The sequence below is a fragment of the Schistocerca nitens genome, chromosome 7 (assembly GCF_023898315.1).
Source record: "Schistocerca nitens isolate TAMUIC-IGC-003100 chromosome 7, iqSchNite1.1, whole genome shotgun sequence".
NCBI classification, from domain to species: Eukaryota; Metazoa; Arthropoda; class Insecta; order Orthoptera; family Acrididae; genus Schistocerca; species Schistocerca nitens.
The window spans coordinates 545,490,182-545,516,592 of record NC_064620.1 but is presented as its reverse complement, the minus strand read 5'-3'; the positions used below and the strand labels follow the sequence as shown (position 1 = coordinate 545,516,592).

The 26,411-nt window shown below is 36.9% G+C and overlaps 3 protein-coding genes across 3 annotated transcripts in view; 2 read left to right on the top strand and 1 right to left on the bottom strand.

The window, feature by feature from the left end:
- Positions 1-5,925, bottom strand: part of LOC126194642 (post-GPI attachment to proteins factor 2-like) — a 64,017-nt gene extending 58,092 nt beyond the window's left edge. Inside the window, exon 1 of the mRNA XM_049932814.1 lies at positions 5,412-5,925. Coding sequence (XP_049788771.1) covers positions 5,412-5,600 — 189 coding nt within the window. The 5' untranslated portion in view covers positions 5,601-5,925. The remainder of the gene's footprint in view (positions 1-5,411) is intronic.
- A 30-nt stretch (positions 5,926-5,955) lies between these two features.
- The window catches only part of LOC126194638 (WW domain-binding protein 4), a 130,961-nt gene continuing 110,505 nt past the window's right edge, over positions 5,956-26,411 (top strand). Inside the window, exon 1 of the mRNA XM_049932811.1 lies at positions 5,956-6,082. Within this exon, the coding sequence (XP_049788768.1) occupies positions 6,081-6,082 (2 nt within the window). The 5' untranslated portion in view covers positions 5,956-6,080. The remainder of the gene's footprint in view (positions 6,083-26,411) is intronic.
- On the top strand, positions 8,734-9,807 carry LOC126194639 (calmodulin-lysine N-methyltransferase). The gene has a single exon (XM_049932812.1). The coding sequence runs from the start codon at positions 8,843-8,845 to the stop codon at positions 9,797-9,799; it is 957 nt and encodes a 318-aa protein (XP_049788769.1). The 5' UTR covers positions 8,734-8,842; the 3' UTR covers positions 9,800-9,807.

Genomic DNA, 26,411 nt, shown 5'->3' with positions numbered 1-26,411 from the left:
TGCAGTTTTGAGAATTAGCTGAGGCAGAACAAGCAGGGATTCACAGTTGGATGATTGGGAGACAAAAGGAGTGACTGAAAAAGTAGTTAAAAAGGTTGGAAATAAGAAGCCGGAAACTTACAGCCAAAGTGTTATAATGGAAATAAGTGGTAGGTACTATAAAGAGAGCTATTTAGGAAGTTAGAAGGAAGGTTAGAAAATGTTTTAAGGAAGCAGGAAGCAACAGGCACCCTCATAAATAAATATGTTCAATCATAAATTGAAACATATGAGAGTAAAAATGATAAGTAACCAACTGTCTACTAACATCAATGGCCATAGCCAAACCACAAATTTGCCAAACACTGCTGTGCACCATAATGCAAATGATTTCAACAACTGCTTCATTATGCGGGCCATCCGAATATTCCTTTCTAGCACAAGTTTGTTTGAACTACGCAAGGGGGAATTATCTGTCCAGCATATCTTGTGCTCTTGCAATCCTGCTAGCCCAAACCTCCACTAACCTTTATACCACTGCCTCACCTTAATTTCCCTTCTCCCATCTGCCCACAAAACCATTACCCCATCTAGATTATGTACTGCCTTCTCCCATCGCTCTTCTCCCCCCCCCCCCCCCCACCCATGTGGGCACTATCCTGTCATCCTCTCCTTGCCTCGTGTGTCCTTTCCTACTCATTCCCCATGTCCATCAGTGCAAGAAAATTTTATCAATCAGTCTTGCAGTCTTGCTGCAAATGTGAAAATGAATGTTTTGGTTTCTGAGTAGTTGTACTCGTACTTTCGAATGAGCAACAGCTCGAAAGCTAGTGCGAATACTGTTTTCTGGTACGGGCATCTAGTTAGTTACTTGTTTCACAGTTCAAATTCATGACACATCATGAAGTGGACTGTTTCAACAGGACAAATCTAGAACTCATATACACAACTAAATAAAAAAAAGAAATATAATATTTATATGGGTGGCTACATGCTGGCCATTTACATTTTTTAAAAAAAATTCTAATTATCTATTTTCAAGACTACCTTTATCGTACAGATGGAGCTGTTAAGGAGAAAGTTCTTTCATCTACATATGAATTGCATCTGCTACCTGACAGACCTTTCTTTCCATGGGTGGGTTGTCAAAGGGTTTACAGCTGCATATTTCACCCCTTTTTGTGCTAAAGTTAAATTCATTGAAGGATAATGCAGACCGTTTTTCCTTCTAGTGGTGTACTTGTGAATATCTCTGTTAATCTCAAATGGATTGTTGATAATGAATTTCGTGAGTAAACATGCTTTGAAGCTCTAGATACATTTCTAATTACTTTCTTTTGTGCAATGAATACTTTTTGCTAATGCAAGGACTTCTCCCAGAACATTATCCCATAACACATCAATGAATGAAAATACGCAAAATATCTTGCTACTATATCCCTGAAGTTGGCAATTATTCTTATGCCAAAAAGAGTCAAAGCTAAAGGTTTTAGCAGGTCTACTATATGTTTTTTTCCAGTTTATGTTTTCAACAGTATGCACATATAATGACATAATTTTCTAACCTGTTTATTATTTTGTGTTGGTGCAGTAGGTTAATATGAGGTGGGATATTTCTGACAGCTCAAAATTTAGTGAACTAGCTAATTTATGAAAAACCATTCATCAACTTTAACAAAAAAACACAATTTACTATTTCCTTTGTCACAACAATGCTTTTATTATCTGCACACAGGAGTAATTCTGCCTCCTGATTCAAATAAAATGGTAGATCACTAACATAAAGCAAGAAGAGCAGCGGGCCAACGAATCAACCCTGGTGTGCCAACTTTCTTTGTATTACTTGAACAGCTTTCCACATCATGTTTCTTAAATAATAACTAATCAAGGCATTTTTCTGAACTATGTATTCCATAAAAGCTTAACTTCTTTAATAGAATGTTGTGACTGACACAGTCAAATGCCTTTGATAAATCTCACAAAATCCCAGCTGGTAATGTTTTACATTCTAAGATTTTATTACGTATCAGTAAATGTATAAATAGCTGACTCTTCTGAAATCCAAATTGTGACTGGCTAAGTGTCCCATTATTACACAAATGTGTGACAATACTGGAGTATATTATCTTCTCAAAAATTTTAGAGAATAAAGTAAGAAGTGGCACTGGGCAGTAGTTACTGACATCTGTGTAGTCACTTTTTATAGAGAGGCCTAACAAAGACATACTTCAACCTTTCTGGGGAAACACCCAGAGTTAATGATGCATTACATAAGTGGCTTTGCACCATACATCAGTTTGCTTTAGGTGACTGGTTGAGATTTCCTTGTGTCACAGATTGTTCCATCCATGAAATTCCATTATTGTTAAAACTGCAAGGTACATTCGGAAAATAGGTTGCTCGCAGGCAATTTTCAGCAGTTGATAAATGTTTCAGAAAGCTTGTGACACTGAACTGCATTAACTGGATTTCATTAACACTACTAATAAAATCCAGTAAATGCAGTTCAGTGCCACGAGTTTTTTGAAACACTCAGAAAACTTACATTAGTTGATGAACAAGTCTGCAACAAATACTTTGAGGCACCTTATGTATATCTTATATATCACAGACAAATTACAAAAAATGCAATGGCGAGTCACTATGTGAATTTTACAGAATTTTGCTATTTGAGCAGAAAAGATAGCTGATGAAGGTATAAGTAGAGATGATATCAAATACAGACCGGCAACGGCAAGAAAAGCATTTCTCAAAATGAGAAATATCTTCACATCAAGCATATACATGTATGTTAGAAAGTCTTTTCTGGAGGTATCTTACTGGTGTGTAGCTTTGTATGGAAGTGAAATTTGGATGATAAAAAGTTCAGACAATAAGAGAATAGGAGCTTTTGAAATGGGCTTCAATATAATAATGTTTAAGATTAAATAAGTAGATCAGGTATTAGTACCTAATGATGCTAAAGAAATTTACTGCACAACTTGACTAAATGAAGGAATTAGTTATATGGTTGAAGCTCTCTCAGGATATGGTAAGGGAATGACGATGTACAAAATGGCACAGAAAATTAAGGGGCAGGAAGAAAATAAAAATACATGTAACAAGCACTGTAATTTTTGATGGATGTAACTTAGTGATAGGTTTGTTTGGTGTTATTTTTTTCTCTCTTCCACAGCATAACAACATTTTGACAGCAAAAGTGAAAAATTATCACCCTGGCAAAAAGCAGACAGAAGCAATTATTCTTCTTAATATTGTCACATATAGTGCACATGCTATATGTAAGTCAAATTTAAACTATATACCTGGAATAGATTTTTTATATTCCTTTTTAAACAAATTGGGCTGTGTGGATGATTTATTACCAATAGCTCAGAAAGATTTATAAGAATTCTGCTGCGTCATTTTCAATAGTTCACTAATGGGAATTTTCATTCAACATGGTCATCCTTCTCTTGAAGATGATCCACAAGGAGGACATCACATAACGGGCAACCAAAAACCACAAACACAGGTATGCACAAACTCAGGGTGCGCAATGTCTGGATCATTTTAACAAGAATCCAAATGATTTTACACAAATTTCTTATAGTGAATTAGACAGGGAGTATAAATTAAAAAGCAGTGAATGCAGTACAGGTTGTGATGGAGCCAAAGAGGATCTTGTTTGCCAGAAGGGTTAAAGCCACTATCTCCTGGGATCCAAAAGTTATAAATCTAATGGGTTAGCCTGCAACAAGTACAACTATAAATGAAAAATATTATGCTATTCTTCTGGAGTAGGCCTAATTGAATTTTTTGGAAATGGAAGAGAGGAGAGAATGTGAGGTTTGGATTGCAAAATGGGGGGAAAAGTCAAGGATTTAGAGTAGGCTACAGACTGTTGCAACATGAAGTCTATTCAGTAGCACCGGTATCCCCTTCTACTTCCACAGATTTGAGTACTGTAGGGAGGTGGCGGCAACCACAGATGGTTATTTCCCCTTATCTTCCAGATTCACATTTCATGTATGGTACCCATTCACTGGGCAAACTGATTTGTTGGTGCACTAAATGAATAGTTCCTACTTCATGAAGTAATCTCACTACAAGAATGTGTACAGATCATAATAGCAAAACTAAGGTCACACAACAGGTTCCTACAATGTTGAAGCTGTAAGCAGTTAAATGTAAACACCCAAAACAGCAACCAGTCACATTTTTGAAATGGTTATTTGTTCATTACATGAACCAGTTTTCAAACCTTTTCAGGCTCATCTTCAGATGGTTTTCCATAAGTTACATAGCTGTTTCAAGCATAGTGCTGTGTGCTGGCTCAGAGACAAGAAGACAGAACATGCTTTGTTGCATTGCCATGAGTACTGTTCATCTGTTGGTTTGGATCCAAAATTTAGTTTTTCACTTACTGTGACATTATGGGCATCTTTTTGCTGTTAGATCCAAATAGCCAGATAAACAATACTCACTAAGAACAAAAGCCGTCCATAATGCCACAGTAAGTACAAAACTAAATTTTGAATCCAAATTGACAAACAGTACTCATGGTCATGCAATAAAACATGTTCCATCTTCTTGTTAATGAGCAATCATTCAGAATCTGCTTGAAATAGCTACCTATGTGACTTCTGGAAAACTGTCTGAAGATGGGCCTGAAAAGGTTCCAAAACTGGTTCATGGAATAAATAAATAATTATTTCAAAAAAGTGACTGCTTGTAGTTTTTTATATTTACAGTTAATAAACTGTCTAAAACATCTGTTATGAATAATCTTAATCTGTATGCGATTAGCCTATTTAGCAAGTTGCAGCTGGGGCATTGCACAAATCAGACTTACAATTTTTGTGGATTAAAAGTTGTTGTATGAGGAAAACTGACAATCAACAATTTTTTTTTTTTCCGTAGAGCACAGGTGGTTGAATCCTAACAATCTGGAAAACATAGATGAAATTCAAAAACCAATACAGCAGCTAGCCTGTGAGAAAAAATCCCCTTTTTCAAGTAATATCTGAAGACATTTGTGAACCACACTATCTTCTAGGTTCTGCCAAGAACACTCATTTAGGAGATACAACACAGTGTATGGATGCCGTATAGAGGCATAAATACAATATGTAAATTTTGCATTATTCTCTCCTTGTAGGCCAACCATATGGAATAATGTTAACAACTGTGTACAAGTCTACCTTACCTTATGATTATGGCACACACTCATTACGAAACAAAGACTGCTTGTAATTCAATCAGTAGAGATATATTTTAGCATCTGCCAAAAATTGGAAATAGTGAAAGGCAAAATATTTTAGTAGCTAAATGTGGGTTGAGTGGGAGAGGGGGGGGGGGTAGTCGGGAGCGGGAAGGACGGAAGGGGGTAGCTCAGCTGGAATATATTGTTAATCTCAAATAAAACAAGCTATCTATAGTAAAAATCTTACCTGACAGTGCGTATAGGTTGATCTTTCAAAGTTAAACAATATTGACCAAATTACACAAAAAATAAAACTTGTCAACGGCAAGGAAACAGTAACCCAAGCCACTTTACCGAATGGTATTGATAGTGTATATCCTTTTTTCTTATGATGCAAAGGTAAATAGTCTTGACCAAGCGTTATCGTCGTAGACATATCTACGGTTTTTTATTTCGTCACTGTGAACAGGACGCCCTTTTCTAGTAGTTAGTTCATGTTGCAGAATTATGTGGTCGTGAAATACATAGTGAGGCGTGAACTGTATAGCGCTCTGCCTGCCTTTGTACTGAAATATGCAAACCATTAGACCATCACTGAATGTCACATTTTGGTGGAATATTCTGCTGCTAACTTGGAACTATATGTCAATCTTTGTGACCTGCAGAGCACCAACTACTAAACAGCTGTCGCCTTTTCTCACAACCACTTGACGTACCTACAAAACACGCACGCATTGCGACATGCTACTGTTCCCGAATCTTAGTTGTTTATCATACATCCCGGCACTGCGCTACTGTGGCGCGTTAACTATTATGTAATCTTTGGGTATAAACAATGTCGCTGTGCCTGTAAGCTTGCAGTTAGGTAGTGCAGTTTGCGTAGAATGCTAGTTGCTGTGCCATAGAAACAAACAAAATGTAAGTAACTGAAAGCTGATCGAAATACTGATCACTTGTTAATGTTTATGTTTCATTATACTAAAGAATGAATCGTGAAGCAGAGCATATCATCTGAACCAAGCGCTGAATGGACTAAGAATAGTGCCACGGTAAACAAATACGTTCGCACTCCATTTCAAACGAAAATTAGAGTAGGCAATCATTGTATGGACAGGTCCGTATAATTAGATTTGGTTTCTCAAACTTAAGTCGAAAAACATGTTAATTGACTTTGTTGCTAGCGACGTAGGAACGCTGTAGGTGTTCTGTCAGTCTGTCGCGGCATCGTGAGGATTGCGGGAAGAGTGAAGATTCCTCTGATCATACTTATTAGTGTGTTGGCTGTTAATACTGTAACCGGGCGTAAGTTTTTAACGCGTGGAATAATGCCATAGTATCCTCTCTTAATTGGCAAAATGCATTGTTAATGAACGTGTCGGTAATTTCCTCCTGTTCCTTTCATCTAATTTCTTTTTTTTTTTATTTTAGTATATCGCAACTGTTTTCAGTATTTTCCCTGAAAGGTTTTAAATGTTGTAATGTTATTGTTTCCACATTTTGATATCAGCCTTCATCAAATTCTGTCAAAAAAAGAAAAATAAATATCATCTGTACCCATATCCTTTTGGAATTTCTCTGCAAGATAAGATTTTCAAAAATGATTGTTTTCTTCAATATTCAGATTAAGCACTCTTCTGACATGTAGCACAATTGTGCATTAGATGGAATAAGTAGCTGGTTAATAATTGATCAGTTATCATTAGCTGTAAATAAATTCTCTGAATTAGCCTAGTTGTGAAAGCGAAGTGCTTGCATTTCCCAGTTTGAAACATAAAGACGAAGAGGAAATTTACAGAGAAGTACTGTAAATGAGAAATATCTGTAAGCGACATCGCCAATGGAAAAAAAATTGACATTACCATCATTATATTAATATCAGATAAATGCCTGACTACGTAGTAGATATTGTCATATGGGTCATCAAAGATTCCATGTCTGAGATGTTAAAGCAATTGATTTTTACACTTTTTGTCTTGGGCACTATATTTTTAACTTACAAATTTCAAAAGTTTTATCTATGCAATTATCATTGAGTTGGAACTGCTGTTGTAAATTGTTTCTAACACAGTTGCATCCATTCATGCTGAAATTGGAAGGTGAATGTTCATCAGATGATCAAAGTTGAAATTATAGATATTTTATGAATGGTAATAATGCAGATTTTTAGTTGCATTATCAGTCCAACTATAGTAGGTTAGTTACTTTGTGTCCATCACACCTGCAATAAATCATTTAAATAATTTTTACTGCTTCTTTACAGAGTTTCTCATTGTAAGATGATGAAAGTTTTGTACTTTACCGTTTAACATTTTTATAAAATTTCTTTCATAAAGCAGATATAAGGATTCAGGAAATGTTATCAGAATAGTCTGTCATCAAAAAAATGAGCTGGATGTCACATTCAGTCTGGAACACAGATTTAAATCTGAAAGAAGATAATCTTGATAAATAATAGTGTATAAAATCATAAACCCTGTGTATAAAACAAATGGAGACATAGGATATCATGTAGGAAGGGATCATATATATCAGGACTGACAGAGACCAAATGGCTAAATCTGACAGTTACTTCTTACTGGTAAAAATCTACATAAGAAACCTCAGAAGTAGAAGTATGTGTGGAAAGTGAAATGCGGCGAAATACTTAGAAGCCGAGATCCAATTAAGAGTCCTGAATTTCTGCCCCCCTTCACCCAGTTGAGTTTTATTTTTTTCTGTTTATTTCCCTGCTTGTTCCCAAAGGAAATGAACTGTTAGTTCTGTAAATATAATTTTGTATGTTTCATTTCGATTTTGACAGCCATGCTTTTGTTGTTCCTATTTTGGCAACTTGAAGCGAGACATTCCCCCTTTTTGAATTATTTGGGGAATATTTTAATTCCCGTACCAGATGAATTATGCTGTCAAAAGTGGGAATCGCTGTAGATTTAGTTGAAATCTCCAGTTTGTGATATGAAAAAAAGAATATTACCTATGACAGCAGTTTGCATGGTGTGATTTATTTATCCAAACCAGTCACTTATTTTGTAACTGTGGATTTTTTTCTTTTGTGATAAGTGATGTTTAGTGAACCATAGACACAAGACCATAAAAAGAATCTCATTTATTAAGTACACAGAACATTGCTTCACTTGCATAGAGATGAAATTATCTAAGCATCCAATTGCTTCCAAAAAAGTATAGCTTTGCATGCTGCAAGACAGATTGCGTATAGTGATGATTAAATAACTCATCCACAGTTAAAGTTAGATATATCTAAGCCCATTCTACTGGTGTGTCACATAAACAGAGCACACTAATAATTTTTAAAATGTTTTTGTTGTCACCTCATTACACTGTTGCATTTCTACATGGTATATTTTTAGATGTTAATACATTATAAATATTTGAAGAAAAGAAGACAAAATATGTACACTACCACAGAAATTTGATTTTTGTTCTTAGTTAAATGTTTCCCTTCTACTCACTGCTGTTCTCAATAATTAACTTGCTTTGTGGCATTTATTAAGATAATTACTGTTTTAAATGAGGGAGTAATATTAGATTTTTCTCCTTCCTTTCAGGCTCTCGCTAAATATTCTACAAGTTATTGATACATTATCTTAGTGTGCTTCATTGAGAGACATGGTTTGGAGAGAAACAGAATAGGCTCGAGTGCAACTACTATCTTACAGAACCATGTCTGCAGTGCTCAGCAACACATGCCAGCAAACAAAAGAAAGTTCAAAAAGAAATGAAATTGCACGTCGACGATGGAAGATACTTGCACGTGCCCTTCAAAGAAGTAGTGAGGGCGAGACAAATGAAGATGAAGATGTATCTGTTCGACGCTTCACCTCATTTCATCTTTTCACAATGAAATTGTTACCATCTTATAATAATTCCACTAGCTCTGTGGCATCATGGTCAGAGTACTCAGTAGTCGTTGCACGTGAAAAATATTCCATATTTATTCGCCACCCCTTTCCAAATTTCACAGCCACAGAACTGATGGGATTCAATAATACAGGAAATATTTGTATTTGGCCTTCAGAAGAAGTACTAGCATTCTACGCACTGTGTAACTTACAACAGTTTGCTGGGAAAACAATTCTTGAACTAGGGGGTGGCAGCACTTGTCTTGCTGGTCTTTTCCTTGCTAAATATTCATCAGCTTTCAAGATACATCTTACTGATGGAAATGAATCTGCCATGAAAAATGTTCAGTATATTGTTGATCGTAACTTTCCACAGGGAAATGACAGGCTTGTATGTTCTGTATTAGAATGGGGAAGCTTTTGGAGGCTAGCTGTTAATCAGCATATTAAGCCTTATGACATAATACTGTCTGCTGATTGTTTGTTCTTTGATGAAGCAAGAAATGATTTAGTAGAGACTATATGGACAGTCTTGAGTGAAAATGGGACAGCTTTTGTAATGGCACCGCAGAGGGGTGATACATTTGACAAGTTTAGACAAGAGGCAAAGGCAAGGGGATTTATATGTTCAAGCAAAAAGCATTACAGTGATCATGTTTGGAACAGACACTTGCAGGTCAAACAAAGCTGTGATTATGATGAAAATATCCATTATCCACTGCTACTTATTTTGAAAAAGTCTATGCCAGCAGAAATTGGAGACCAATTCAACCTCTAGGGATTATATCTTGCCTTTACAGAAATTAATGAAATGTATTAAAAAGTTACAAAATTTCAGAAGTAATTATATTTGATCATTTTACTGAACTATGGTGCCATAATGAAACTTTGAAAGAGATATCAGTATTTTCACATTGTTGTTTTGTAAATGATGAAAGTTAATCTAGTCATACTACAATTGAGTAGAATTGATGTCAAGTATACTGTTGTAAATTTATTGGAGTGTTTGGAATTTTATATCCAAGGATCAGAAACGTTTGTGCCATTGTGTAAAAGACTGAAAAAATTTGTGAACTTAGTTTTATTATTTTATTGAGGATTATTTATTTGAAACAGAGCACTTTATAATATTTGCAAATCAACTGGTATGATGATTCACAAATTTTCAGTAACTTAAAGCGTACAAAAGAGGACTTTTGAGTACTGTATATCTTTGTGTTCCTGTTGTGTACGTATACTTTTTTATGTAACAGGTGGAATGTTTGGTTCTGATGATTGTATTGAGTGTGTCATTCCTATCCAGTGAGCAAATTGCCTGTCTTTTTGACATATGTAATAACACTTACCGCTCTTTCATTCCTATTCTTTCCATTGTGCGGGATGGGCTCGAATGATTGTATGAATACTTGCCATAAATTATAGATTCTGTGTCAAGTTGTGAAAGATATTGCTTGACAGTCACATCCAGTACATACCTAACTATTTTGAAAAAGCTTTAAGTATCTGTACTTCTGTAGCCTAGATGTAATAGACAGATGGTGTCTTGCAACTGCAGTGATTTTTTTCATTATTTCCTGGTTCTTGCCTGACAGTGAAAACTGTATTTTATGTTGTAACTCTATTTTAAGATGAATATATGAAATAGTGTGTGTTTTAAACTGTATCAGTGAGAAACCATTCAGCACCTATGACACTGCAGTTGCTAGATACGTCTTTCTTTTATGTTTCAGTTATTTCCTAACATTCCTCTTTTTACCTTTTCTACATATCTATTTTTTATTATTTTAATGTAATGAAGAAAATTTAATGTAGTGTTGGAAGTTCACATCTGGATGCAATTTCGAAATTCTTGTTCATAAAAATATTTGAAAACATTATTAACCTGAGAGGCTAGAAAATGGAGAGTGCATGGCATGACGAAACTTAAACTCATAGATATTCACAAGGACAGTCTCTCTAATGAAACAGGTTAAACACAGGCATTTTGAAGCACGAATACTGTACTGACTGATAGGATTGGTCAGAATATAGTTGATACCAGTCTTTACCCTTTTTTTAGTCAAGGGATTCAAAGATTCTGATGTAGCATTGTTTGTTTCCATAGGTACACTTCTCTCTCTCTCTCTCTCTCTCTCTCTCTCTCTCTCTCTCACACTCACACTCACACACACACACACACACACACACACACACACACACACATATACACATATTTGGATTTCTGTATGGTATTAATGCACTCTTCATTGTTCTGGACCATCAGGTTTTTTCTCTATCCCATCCAGTTAGTTTTCATTTACTTCCTTCCAGAAATCACAAAAAATCTTTTACTTGAAACTTATGTTTGTTCAGTGATTTCCTTTCATTCTCCTTGAGAAATGTCAGAGGTATTAGTACAGCATTGTGGATGTTACAGTGGTAAACATTTCTGTGTATTGCATAAAAAATTGTTAAAATATATTGACTAGTCATTATATGTAGTAGTTTGTGTGTGCTTTAAGCAATGTACAAACAAAAATTGAAGTTTATCATTAACAATTCTTAAAAGGAATTGATTTCATTTTGTAACAGAAAATTAGCCTAAGCTATTTGATGGTGGTGATATGCAATTAATACATTTCATAAGGCATTCTTATCTGTTTTTACAGATTGATACTTATATCACCGCACTCTGTGAATAGTTTGTAATTCTCAGGGATGCCATTTTAGAATGTTATAGACAGATAAATGTAGAAAATGGGAAGAGTTTTTCTATTGGTATGAAATAGCCATTATGTGCATAACAAGAATTAATGGCTGTTCGTGAGGATTGACTGAAGTTATGAATCTCAGAATAATGCTTTCTCGGTGCAAAAATATTTTATACCTTTGACAGCTATTTGAGAGAGACACAGTGTATTTTAAACTCTGCCCATTGTGGTACACACACTTGATGTTTTATATAAACTGAGCCATGTTGCACTTTATTGGCAAGTAATGTGGCTATTTTGAGTGATTATGGAGTACTATGGTAGTTAATACTCTCCTCCTAGTCAGTAAAACTAATAAGATTTACATCTTTGTGAATAAAAAGGAAGCTATTTTTAAACAACACTATTTTGAAGAAAATAGTGATAGTAACATGTAGTTCATGTTTCTCATTGTTCAGTACAGTTTAACAGTTGTGAGAAACTATATACATTAGCGTAGCAGGGTGCTTTTGAAGCCAAAGTGATTTTGGCTTTTGGAGATAATGTGCACAATATTGTTTTAAAATACTTGTATGTAACTAGGTTTCTTTTTATAATTGGTGCCATAAGACTCTCACTTGCTTTTTTGTTGTATGTTGTTTTATCATATTACTCCTACATATGGCTTTGGTGTTAACTTTAACGTATTGAGCAGAATGCTTTACTGCCGTAAGGCGACTGAAGTATGGAGTATTGTGTATAACCTTGTGCGAGCAGTGTGTCATTCACTGTTAATCATCTTTGGTACATACATTGTTTCTTGCACAGTAAAGAAATCTGTGTTAATGGTATATATCATCTACACTAGAGATGTGACCACATTGCCTTCTGGTTATTATTTATTTTGTTTCTTGCCAACTAAGATACTTCCAAATCATTTTTGAATGTATGTAACTACATTTTTATTTTGTTTTGTTTGTACAGTGCTTGAGAAAATGTTCGAAGTCTTTGTGTTCCTAAACACATCATAAGTGATGTGTGTCAAAGTAACAAGTCAGTATTAGTGATACCTTTCCCTTTATACCTGTCATGTAATATTTAATGTTCTTTGTGAATGTTCTTCCGCTGGAAAGGGGAGTATTTGATTTAGTTGTTACCTAGAAAATTAACTTCAGAATTTTCCATTTGATAGTGTTTCTTTGGGACTGAACTTTTGGTACAGTGCCATACTGATTTAAGCTAAAATGTGTAGCATAGTCCTTTCTCAACTTAACGTGCCTGTGATAAAAATTCTTAATACCTTAAATTAGTGTAGTGCTCTTTGGATGACCTTTTGCCATTGTCTGTCATATTGAAATCCAAAATAAACTAACATTAAGAGATTATTAAACTTTCATAACAGGAATTAGGAATATCCTTCTGTTGACTCTGAGGGGCCTGTGTCCTCCAGAGAAGGCAAGGCATCCAATAAAAATCTCAGTTGCAGTGAAGGAATGATCCATGTGCTGAATGATTACAAATTATTACAGTTTCTTGAATGATGCCATGTGCACTGGTGTTGCTACTCTCATGTTTATCTTTAATGAAAATTGCTTGTCACACTGGTTCAAGTCTTGTTCTGTTTTAAGAGAAAAGGTAATGACGTATCTTTTTGGGATATACAGCTTAGTTGTTCTTTCCAACAAAAGCAGCATTGCTCACTCTCAAAAAGAGTCTGAATACTCTATACAAAAACATTGTCAGTACTGCTATTCAAGCACACAACAGCCATCTTTCAGACAATAAAAGACATTTACAGTATTCTTTACAAATTTCATGTTCTATAAATTCTAGAAAAGTTGTCTTTTGTGTGCACAAATCAAGTACTCCACATACATTGTTCTACAACAATTGTATAATGTTCTTATTAATTTTTCTTGACAATCCTGGAATTTCCATTTTTAAGTTCTCTTTATTGATATACATACTGCAAAATTATATATCCACACTAGTCACCATGTTCTGCATATTCATAATGTGAGGATTCAAACAATAGTATTACTTATCGTAATTTTCAGTAAACTGTCTTTGCTGAAATTGAGAGAATATTCATTCCGAAATGCAATAAATAGTGCTAGGAAGTCTGTGATTTTTCAGAACAGTGATCTTCCTTCAGCCCAAAACACACGCAAAAACTTAAATTTTCACTGGGTATTTATAGTTGCTCAGTTCCCGTGTTTCTAAATTACACAACTAATTACTATTCATACATTCCATTACATTAAATCACTGAAATGTGTTGCATGAAATTACTCGCTTCACAAGTTTTGATTTTTTTTACATTATCTCAGGAATTGAATATGTGCTGTGCAAGCCTTAATATTTCCATTTAGCTATTTTTTTTACTTGATTGTTATTTCATATTTAGATGAGTGTGGCATATCTATTGGAACTTGGAGTGGCTAGATTTTTTTTTCCTTGTAATAATTGGTGCAAACTAGGCAAAATCAGCCAATACTTAGTTAATAAACTTGGCCATAAGATTATTCCTTTGACTATCAAAGTGTCCCCCCCCCCTCCCCCACTCTCTCTCACTCCCTCACACACACACACACACACACACACGCACACACACACACACACACAAGGAAACCTTCTTTTCCCCTTTCGTGGCATGTTTTACCAACATTAGTACTTTATTTCTCATTAGCATATGCATGGTTCAAATTGGTGGTTGGTGTTCATTATCAGATATCTTGCCAGTCAGCTGGATATCTTGTTACTTAGTCATTTACTCCCCTCTCCACATTTTTAGTTGTAGGTAAAAAGTTCTAGCTTTCCATTTATCTCCTTACTGTCTAGAAACTGGCCTTATGATCATATGTTTCAAGTTTTCAGATAGGAGAAGATTAATCTCACCTCATACGGTCATTGGCAAACAGCCTAAAATGAACAAATTTCTGATATGTGTGTGGGTGCAGAAGCACACACAATTATTGAACTGTTATGAAGAAATCTATTTTATAAATAGTTTCTGCTTTCTGTGTGCATAGCTACTTGTAATATGTATTGTACCACAAAACCCATAACAAATGATGTGCACAATTTGATGAGATTAATTTTTTGTGGTTAATAATCTTTTAAGAAGTAGTAGTTCCTTTGGTAAAAAATTTCTTGATCTAAGATCTGATATGTTGGATGATTATGTTCCTTACTTATTAAAATTGCAATATTGTGTTCTACAAAATACAGCATAATTATAAACAAGTATAACCTTCTTATCCTACAACATTCATCAACAATGGTTTTCTTCTTGAAGCTTGATAGCACTTATTTTAGTCTGGGGCACTTCATTGTACAGCTCCCAACTCCACAAACTTCCTTCTACATGGTCAGGACAAATTATATAGTGTCAAAGGCTCAAATTTAACACCTGACTTATCTGTAATAGTTTACCAACCTGTGATTCTTTCTTCCTGCAAGTGTAATCTGCTTGTTGGATTTTTCTCAACATTGTAGTTATTTGCCACCTTGAAGTTGTGATTGATTTAGGAATTAAAAAAAAAAAATCAACATACAACCAACATTTAACTGGCGAAACACTAATGTTTGTTTGCAAAGGTAGTAGAACTAATGTCATATGTGTATCACATTAGTAAATGTACTATGGTGTATATTTATTTTGTTTGTGTATGCTTTATTGGTCATACATGATTGAAATGTGGTTAGATCAGTTGCCTGGATGCTTGTAAGTCATTGAATGTTGGGAAAAAGATCAGATAACTATCTTTTGATAGTTCAGTGATAGCCCATCTTTAAATTGTAAATTTAGTTTGCGAGTCAGAAATTGAGAACTCGTACATTGTTGATGCCCATGTATTATGTGATATACTGGAAGTTGAGCAAATCTGCTAAAACAAAATGTTTATCATGGATATGATATTTACACTAATTTGTAAACTTTTGTTGGTTTTCCCTACTTTTCCTTGGGATTGGTAAATTCTTACTTTTGTTGTAAGGGAAAGTTAGGAACCAATAACTGTGTGACCTCAGTGAGCTGTAATATTCTCATATTTTACATTGGGCCTAAATACAACTAGCAGGACTTTACTGTTTTTTTATAGTGTTCACGGAACTTCTCTGTACTGAATGAATGCACAGCTTGTATATGTAGTACATTATGGGACTGTTGCTTGGAACATTAAAATAACAAACTATAGACATGCAAACAAAAACTGAAATATTACAGGCACTTGAAATAGCGTATTTATTGGTTCCTACCTATTCTTCTGTAATTTCTTAGAATGCTGCATATTGCAGCACCATGTAATTAATATTCTGTTTAATTTCCCTAAAATTGTGTGATATGCACATTTTTCTGTAGTTTGTGATATGTGTAATGAGGTGACACACATTTCCTGTTCTTTCATTTCCATTCCTTGTCTTATGAGAGTTATTCTGTTGAATAGTTGAAATATCCAGTATTTTTTTCCTTTCCTAGAACCAAATATAACTATAAATCATATATTTACATGATAATAAATGTTAAAGAATGTTGCAGCTGAGCCTATATTTACATAGCTATTGTGAAATGTACACATATATTTATTGGATTGAATGTTTAGTACACAACATTCTGTTGTATTTTATTTAGAAACCCTTCCAATAATCCGTCCTTGATAGAAGCCCTCTGCTTATTATTTGTGTTAATAATATAGATGCTGAAAGTGTTCCGTTGTATTATAACATAAAAGATGCACACATAGCAGTGACTTATCATATAGTAGGTGCCGTACAATAGTTGTATATATTTTGTTTTCAACAAGGAAACAGATTCATGCCTAAGTAGGAAAGATTACGCTGGGGAAGTAAAAAATGTATCAAAAACATGTAACTTTAGAACGAACATATGGATGATCAAACTTTAAAAGGGAAAAGGTGGTGATGTCAAGTTTGAAGGCTTACTGAAATATAATATTTGGGAAAAAAATAAAAAAATACAAATTTGGGAATACAGATTGTGATCTACCTCCCAGATATCCTACGTAACTTGGAGGAAGGCAAAGGTGTACTGCCTCTAAGACCATACCTGACTAACAATTGTGATGTCTGTAACACAGTAATTTCATTATTAGCGAAACACATGAATAATGTATTGAGCTTTGGATAAAATATTTGTCACTTAAAATGGGAAATTATTTTAAAGAATATTGCTATCAGCTTTTGTATAAATTTGAAAAATGAATAAGGTAGTGAGTACAATTGATTTTAAGATAGTTATATGAAAAGAAATTATAGTTGTCAAAATCAAATTTTCACTAATTAAACAAAAATATTTGCGCAGAAGGGATATTTATATAGCAGCTGTAAAAACGGGAACAGCTAGAATGAGCATAATGAGGAACGCGTACGCACATGCTTCTAATGCTCTAGTTTTGTTGCGGTAGCTGACCCAAAATCATTACATTACGTGTCGAGAGGACATAGTGTATTATGTACTGTTTGTTGCATGATTTTTCATGGTAAGGGAGGTTTGCAGTGATGATGTCAGTCCAGTGGGTAATGCCAGGGTTCACTATCATTTACAGATACCTCTGAAATTTTGGAATACTATCATGTGATAATTACAGTAGACAGCTGGAAGTCATACACTAGCTGATCAAAGTGCTCTGAAGTTTCATTAATAATTCCTGCTATCTTAGAGTTCACAGAACTTGTCAATAGGAGCAGTAGCTTGTCAACTTGGTAGACGTCACTTTTTCATCCCTGGATGTGCTAAATGAGACAGTTTTGGTGTTTTATTGAAAAAATTTCTACAAAGCTGAAGTTCAGACAGAAAAGACAATTCATTGGTCTTTTCACAAATTAAATTAGCCTGGTTGCTTATGTGCAGCAGGAATGACTGTATTAAAATTACAGAAAAAAGATTGATTACTTCATTTTGCTTTATGAGGCCACACCAACTAATTTTCCCTCTGACATGTTATCGTCTTAATGCAAAATCAGTGGTTTTGCTTTACATGATGAAACTCTTTTTGACAGATATTTTTTGTAACCCCATGAGAGTTTCTTTCCTGTGGGAATAAATGTAAAGTGGAAATAAATGTACAGTCTACATAGTTGGTGAGGGATCATGAATGTCACCGCTGATACCACTTGCCTTGAAATGGAAAAGGCAAAAATTAAAATTCCATGTTGTTTATCAGTAACTAAGTATGCTCACACTAAACACCTATGTAGTTAACATGTTGACTACCACCGTCTTAAGAGTTGGATGTCTTGCCATCGGGCCAGGCACGTGGCTGGTGTTAAGCTTGATGTTCTGCTGGGGCCGCCACTAGCCACATGGCATGAGGCACGCGGCTGTGCTGTGACCAACCTAGTCCTGTTAAGTTAATTTACTCAGTAATTCAATAAGCACTGTGCTTTCAGCAACAAATGTATCATCATCCTCCTCGAGTTACTTTCACATATGCCACATTTGTTATGAAAAACTTGAAAGAAAATTCAAACAGTTAAGATAAACTCTTCTGCTCCTTTATGCCTTAGAGTACGTGAGATGCTCCTTGTTTTATGTTTCCACGCTACATTTAAAATTGTATAGTTACTATTGTTCAATGAGGTGTTCACCAAACTATTGTTGAGATTACCTCAGGTTATACATAGGCCCTTAATACTTTCTTTCATAAAGCTTCTGTCGTGTTGGAGGAGGCACACATACACAAAAACAAAACAAAAATACTTACATCCCTATCACAATAGTAAATTACAAAACACAGACACTGGTCTCATTAGTCATGTGTGCATTTAAAGTCGTACTTCCAATGACCTGCACAAATCCTGCAAGTTTGTTTACGTTACTAGTTTGGAGAATGGCTAAAAAAAAAAATTCAGCAGTGTCTTACCATTGTTAGAACTGTCTGAATACATTCTTCTGCGAAAAGTTAGCACCTAATCAGATATAAATTGTTATGATGATAGCATCCCTCCTGTAATTTTTTTTACTCCTAGGCCATTATCCCTTTATTGGGTCCACCTAAATTTTTTTCCACACCCTTTAATTTATGAGATGTACAATACACTGTCCAAAATCGTCCTAATTTCCTATTTACTTTGTTGAGGTAATTTCTCCTTCGACAGAACCTACCATTGGCAACAGCTAATGTGCTCCTCTACACTGGCCAGAGTGGCCGAGCGGTTCTAGACGCTACAGTCTGGAACCGCACAACTGCAGGTTCGAATCCTGCCTAGGGCATGGATGTGTGTGATGTCCTTAGGTTAGTTAGGTTTAAGTAGTTCTAGGGGGCTGATGACCTCAGAAGTTAAGTCCCATAGTGCTCAGAGCCGTTTGAACCATTTTTTTGCTCCTCTGCACTAGAAGTCTTATATCTATGCATTATTCTTGTGTGGACATTAGCACATCACATAACTCACCTGGTGGGTACTAAACCTTCTCTTCCCCTTGATAAATGTGATGGTGCTAACATCTGGCACACATCCAACTGCAATAACCCACTATCAAACGTGCTATATGGTTTTCAGCTTTTTGTGCTCCATATAGGCCTATCTCTCATCTTTACTATATGTACTGGATACTACGGAAAGTTTATAATCTCTATCACTGTTTCTCATCGGTCAGTTGTATTAATAGCAATTTTGGTATTTCTCTATTGTTTATTGAGAATGTCATGTATGTGTGACTCAACCTCCAACAGGAAAAATACTTACACAAGCTGGCGTAGTCTCAAGACTTCACATATTATGCTTTATCTACAGAACTGCTAGACACTGTCATATTTCTACATGTACTATCCTTGCAAGAGGGAAGATGCTCATCCATTGATGCCATAGTCGTGTTATATCATCTCTCTCACTTTAAAATTGAGAGGCTAATAATAATCCCAGGATTTAAACTCTTCATAATGTGTCATTCCACACTCAGTCACATCCCCTTCCAAGTGAGTGAGTGCAAAATCAGTTTTCTTTCAACTCTCTCATCATTTAGAAATTAAATTATCTATAAAATATTCTCAAAAAATGTGTCAGGTGTACCTCTCCATCTGGTTTAAATTTTGGAAATTGTTTAGACAAATTTGTCCCATGTTCCTATTTGCAGTGCCATGATTAACTCTTAGGACAATCTAGTGCTTTCCCTAAATTGCTTTTTCTTTAACTCTGCTTTTTTTGTGAGTTCCTCCCATAGTCCCTGCAATTCTCCTTCATCTTTAACAAAATCAACTGCAGAATTAGACATAGTTAAAATGGAGTCAATTCTCTTTTGCACCTTCTTCTCAACTACGTCATTTATTTGTTCCTCCAAACTTGTAGGAGTACAATGGGGACTAATCAATACACTTGAATCATTAGTCTGCTCTGATATGTTCAACTGTTCCTGTGTATCTGAGATTTGCTCATGATCATTTTGAAATTCTAGTTCTATATCTTTTTTTCATTTGCATTATGTCATTATGCTTCATTTCATACTACATCACATTGCTTGTTTAGCTCTGCATGTAACTTGCCAGTGAACATACTTACAGCTGTTAGCAATTATGAAATCTTATTACTGATCTCTTTCTTTTCCTTGGTCTCCTTGACATTAATCTTCAGGCTTGCCTTTGTTGTACCCAGCCCGGCAGACAACTCGTCTCTTAGATTACAATTACTAGTTTGTATCTTATTTCTTAAGTTAGTACAAAGCTCATCAACTTCACAAAAGAAGTTAACTCTCTCTCTCTCTCTCTCTCTCTCTCTCTCTCTCTTTTGTATAGTCAGCATTGGAATGATTTATTCTGTTATTCGTAGCATCTGTCTTAGTATTTATTGGCTTAGGCTCCATTCAGTTCATTTTGGTGCATGATTGGATGTTCAACTTAGGTAGCTGATGCCTGCATTAAGGGTGCTGCAGTCAGCTGCTGTAGCAGTGACTTGTCTTCAGTAATGTGGTTACGTCTTGTGGCCACATACGTCTGTCTTCCATTTTGTAGATTTAATATTGTCTTCTTGAATGAGCTTCTAAGTTGAGAGTTTCTTATTATTCTTCAATTATTTATTACCTCATAGACTTTTTTTTAAAATAGCAATGTGATTTCTAGTAGTTGCACTGGTGTGAACTGGTCTGTTGATATGGCTGCTGTCAAAAACCATGTCATATCTTGGTGAAAATATTGGTACTTCAATATGATGGTGTTGGTGTTGTTGTTGTTGTTGGTGTTGGTGTTGTTGTTGTTGTGGTCTTCAGTCCAGAGATTGGTTTGATGCAGCTACCTATGCTACTTCATCCTTTGCAAGCCTCTTCGTCTCCGAATAACTACTGCAACTTACATCCTTCTGAATCTGCTTAGAGTATTCATCTCTTAGTCTCCCTCTACAATTTTTACCCTCCACGCTTCCCTCAAGTACTAAATTGGTGATCCCTTGATGCTTCAGAATGTGCCCTAGCAACCGATCCCTTTTTTTAGTCAAGCTGTGCCACAAATTCCTCTTCTCCTCAATTGTGTTCAGTACCTTCTCATTAGTTACGTGATCTAACCATCTAATCTTCAGCATTCTTCTGTAGCACCACATTTCGAAAGCTTCTATTCTTTTCATATCTAAACTGTTCATCGTTCATGTTTCACTTCCATACATGCCTTCACTCCATACTAATATTTTCAGAAAAAAACTTCCTGACACTTAAATCTATACTCAATGTTAAAAAATTTCTCTTCTTCAGAAATGCCTTTCTTGCCATTGCCAGTCTACATTTTATATCCTCTCTACTCCGACCATCATCAGTTATTTTACTCCCCAAATAGCAGAACTCATTTACTACTTCAAGTGTGTCATTTCCTAATCTAATATCCTCAGCGTCACCTGATTTAATTTGACTACATTCCATTATCCTCATTTTGCTTTTGTTGATGTTCATCTTATATCCTCCTTTCAAGACATTGTCCATTCCGTTCAGCTGCTTTTCCAGGTCCTTTGCTCTCTCTGACAGAATTACAATGTCGTCAGCAAACCTCAAAGTTTTTATTTCTTCTCCATGGATTTTAATTCCTACTCTAAATTTTTCTTTTGTTTCCTTTACTGCTTGCTCAATATACAGATTGAATAACATCAGGGATAGGCTAGAACCCTGTCTCACTTCCTTCTCAACCACTGCTTCCCCTTCATCCCCCTCGACTCTTATGACTGCCATCTGGTTTCTGCAAAATTTGTAAATAGCCTTTCTCTCCCTGTATTTTATGCCAGCTACCTTTAGAATTTGAAACGGAGTATTTCAGTCAATATTGTTGAAAGCTTTCTCTAAGTCTATGAAGCTAGACATTTCAGTTGCGTGTTCCAACATTTATAAGGAATCCAAACTGATCTACCCTGAGGTTGGCTTCTAATAGTTTTTCTATTCATGTGTAAAGAATTTGAGTTAGTATTTTGCAGCCATGATTTATTAAATTGATAGTTTGGTGAATTTCACACCTGTCAACACCTGCTTTCTTTGGGATTGGAATTATGATATTCTTCTTGAAGTCAGAGAGTATTTTGCCTCACGAGATAGAAGAGTTTTGTCATGGCTGGCTCTCCCAAGGCCGTCAATAGCTCTAATGGAATGTCGTCTATTCTGGGGCCTTGTTTCGACTTAGGTCTTTCAGTGCTCTGTCAAATTCTTCACGCAGTATTGTATCTCCCATTTCATCTTCACCTACGTCCTCCTCCATTTCCACAATAATGTCCTCGCATACATCACCATTGTATAGATGCTCTATTTTCCCGTCTTTGCTTAGGATAGGTTTTCTGTCTAAGCTCCATAATCATAAAGGTGGTTCTCTTTCTCCAAAGGTCTCTCTAATTTTCCTGTAGGCAGTATCTGTCTTACCCTCAGTGATATATGCTTCTACATCCTTACATTTGTCCTCTAATCATCCCTTCAGTATGTTATTTCTTAATTCACTATTATTTTCTGCCTCTCAAACCAATATTCTCGTTGAGCTAGTACAAGCGTGTACAGATGTCCTAGTCATGGGGCACCGGGAGGGAATTGAATGGAATGTGTTGTAGGCAATGTTATTGTACAGCATTATAAGGAGCTTTGCTGTTAAGAAACCTCTTGCAGTCACCACTTGTGGTAAATGTAGACTGCTTGCTTTGTAACAAGCATTCGGATGAGCATAAACCATATCATCAGGCTTCAGACACAATCCTTGAAGCTGCTCTGCTTGTACCAGCTGAAAAATAGTCTATGAATTCCAGTTGCTTGAACAATTGTTCTTTCAATGTACACACAACACGGAATCTGGTATTACAATTATATTAGTTTCATCTGTCTCTTCTGCTAGATGTATATTAACCAAACTGAACTTTGTTTTCTCCTGTGACATTGGCAGGATTGTCTCAAGGTACTAGGTTCTGGGGCCCACAGCAAATCTTGTAGCTAGAATGCTGCTGGCACGGAATAAGTGCCTAAACAGCAAGTGTTGCAACAGTAAGTAGGCCGGCTGCCTGTTGTCCTGTCTTGCAGATGTGCCATGTTCAGCCCCACTCGTATCACATGCACAAGAAAACACAAAATATCCTGCACAACATGTGACTTGATACCAACTACTATTAAGCAAACAGGTACTAGAAGTTATGACCATTGTTCATCCTGCCCATCTCTAACGGTCTCACACCTGTTCTTTTGGTGTATGTGTGGTGCGCATGGGTCCCCAAGTTATTGCAGCTTTTCTTATCTCCAAAACTGCATTCCCTTGACCATATCCACTCCCCATCCTAGCTCCTCCTCCCCCTGCTCCCCTTTCTTTCTACATGATTCCCTTTTCTGATGACCCAGATATTCCCTTGGTTCTGCTGTTCCTTTATGGTCTTGTCTTGTGTTTCCCTTCTCTTTATTTTTTCTGGTCCCCCTTGGGGTTTGACCTCCTTTTCTAAATGTTTCTTTAGTGTGAGCCATTTGGGGAAGTACTTCCTCTTTAGCATCTCTGGCATGGGTTCTTCTTTCCCCCCACTCACTCCTTCCATCCCTTCCATAGTGTGCCCCCTTTTCCCACTAGGTCAACAGTACAGTAGCCAGTCCTTACAGTGGGGCTGTTATGTACCCATCTAGCTGAGTACCATGACAACACAGGGTCCACATTTCTAGTACCTGAGCTGTCACTACCTTGTGTATGCCTTGGAGTGGTTGTTCATCCTTTGGGGCACTGGAACTCCTGACAATAACCACTGTGCCAGGTGATTCTTGCAGCAGTTGGGTGGTGATTGTGAGATGAGTCCCTTATCAGAGTGGGTGGTACCAGAGCTGACAGTCTGCATCTGAAGTGTACTATGCTCCATATTTCTGTTCACTGCTCCATAGTCGTTTCTTCAGGCAGGAACAGCTCTCTCTCTGCCCTTACTTTTACTTCCTTGGCCTTCACCTCCATGTCCACCCCCTGGGAGGAGGGCCAGGTGTACTGGCTTGGAGTGAAACCCTTTCCCCATTACTTGGTTTGTTCCAGGACAGACGGGGAGACTTTCGCTCTACCATACAGCTCTTTTTTGCAGAACACTTTGAGAATAAGTTTGAAGTTGACTCCTGTAGTAAGTTGCATTTCGTTCTTGCTGATTCAAACCTCTTCTGCCAGTCAACCGTCTTCCCTTTGTGCTTGTGAGCACTTATGAGACATCCTAGTGAGCTTTAGTCCTCAGCAGTTCTTAAAAACAACCCAGTGCTTTATTTTTGGGACATCATCCTTCAATTTGATGAGGATTTTAGGACTAATCTTTCACGGCATGGCATTCATTTCATCCAGTGAGTCTAGAAAGGTTCTAAAGAAAATCGTGTTGCTCCTAGTGCTTTCATCCTGGATTTAAGCAGGGATACCTTTCTGGAAAAAGACAGAGGTAGGTTTACTGTTGTGATCTGAAGCCCAATATTCCACTTCCCATGCACTGCTTTGTGTGTCTCCATTTTGTTCACATGTCTTTGTGATGTGAGTTGACTCCTATTTGTGGCAACTGCAGTCAACCTCTCCATGTGGAGTCCTTGCACCCCATGGTCCAGGTGTGTGAAGTGTTCCAGCCCACATTCTCCTCACTCACCCGGTTGCCCAGCCTATAAAAAGGAAACGAAGATTCAGGAATTCAAAACTCTTGACCATCTATTCTACTCTGAGGCTCAACAGAAATTCAACCATTTCCACCCGGTATCTTTTAATGTATACCTTTGCTTCTATTGTGTCCTTTCTTCCTCCTTCTCCTTCCTCCTTACCTCCATCCTGTCCCCTTTCCCTTCCCTTCCCTTTCCTTCTTCATGGAGGTTCCCATTCCCTTCCCTCATGGAACCACTCTTTCTCCTCAGCCAGAAAAGAAACTGGCACCCACCAAGGATGGGGCTTCCTGTAAGAGCCCCCCTCCACAGCGTCTCCAGGACAAGAAGCCTATTAGACACAGGACCTATGCTCTGCGGGCCTCGAGGTTGCTCATTCTCTTTTGGATCCTGATATTGCTGCAACTTGTTGTCTTCCCAACCACACCTTGTCCCATGCTCTGACGGATAAGAAGATGCGTAAGTCTCGGGGAAGGCCCCAGTGACATCCCAAGGGATGTCGCTTCCTCCATCTCAATAAGGGTCTGATGTCACTCCAGCCTTGCCAGTGATGGACACTGACTTGACACAATGGTTGTTCTCCTCAAACAGAAATCTTATGATTACTATTGTCATCTTCCAGAACTACAGTCTCTTCTTTCCCTCTACTTTGTAGCTTGTGTTGTATTGCAGGAATCTCATTTCGTGGATACTCTTTCACAGAATCTTCATGTTTCCAAGCATTCTGCCGAAACCAGGTCTGCCCTTTGTGAGCCTCTGGTGGTGTCTGTGTGTTGGTACACTTGGATATTGTTAGTTCCTGGGTTCCTCTTCATACCACACTGGAAGTGGTGGCCATTCAGGTCCATTTAGACTCTGCAATAACAATATGCAATCTTTATCTCCCCCCCCCCCCCCCCAATCCAGACTGTCCTACTACACTTTGTGCTCTTCTTGCCCTCCTTCACCAGCTGTTTCTGCCCTTACTTCTTTTTGGAAATTTTAATACCCATAACTCTCTGTGTGGTGGAACTATAATCACTGTCCAGGGGCAGGATTGTTGAAGACCTGTTGGCAGTGCTTGATCTCTGCCACCTCTTAACACTGGAGTTCCCGCATGCCCTAGTGTGGTAAAGGGCACTTTCTCAGCCATAAATCTTGCAGCTCTGGATTTCTCCCCTTCATCAGTGGGGAGTTCATGATGATTTGTGCAACAGCAATCATTTTCCAACTGTCTTATCTTCAGCATCACCCACCTGAACGCCTTCCCAGGTGTGCCTTTACTAATGTGGATTATGATGATTTTTCCTCAGATGCCATCCCAACTGCTCCACCACATGACGGCATTAGTGAGACTGCATAGTTTGACCAATGCCTTCTTTAGGTAGCTGCTTCAGAGATTCCCTCTTCGTCATGTTCTCCCCGATAGAAGATTTTCCCTTTGGTGACCCCCTAAATTGCTGAAGCTGTTAAAGACTGCCAATTCTACAAATGGCACCCATCTCTCAACCACCTCCTGGTCTTTTAAACAGCTTCATGTCAGGGCCCGTTATCTTCTCAAGCACCGGAAATGGATTTGTTGGGAATGATATGTAGCAACCATAGGGCCACTCACTTACTCTTCGCAGATATGAGCATCAGGTGCATTTTTGGCTGCCGTCCACCTGCAGGTGTCCTGGGAATTTCCTTGAATGGTG

Excerpts from the sequence above, each read along its gene's own strand:
- LOC126194639 (XM_049932812.1), top strand. The coding sequence starts at position 8,843 with ATGTCTGCAGTGCTCAGCAACACATGCCAGCAAACAAAAGAAAGTTCA.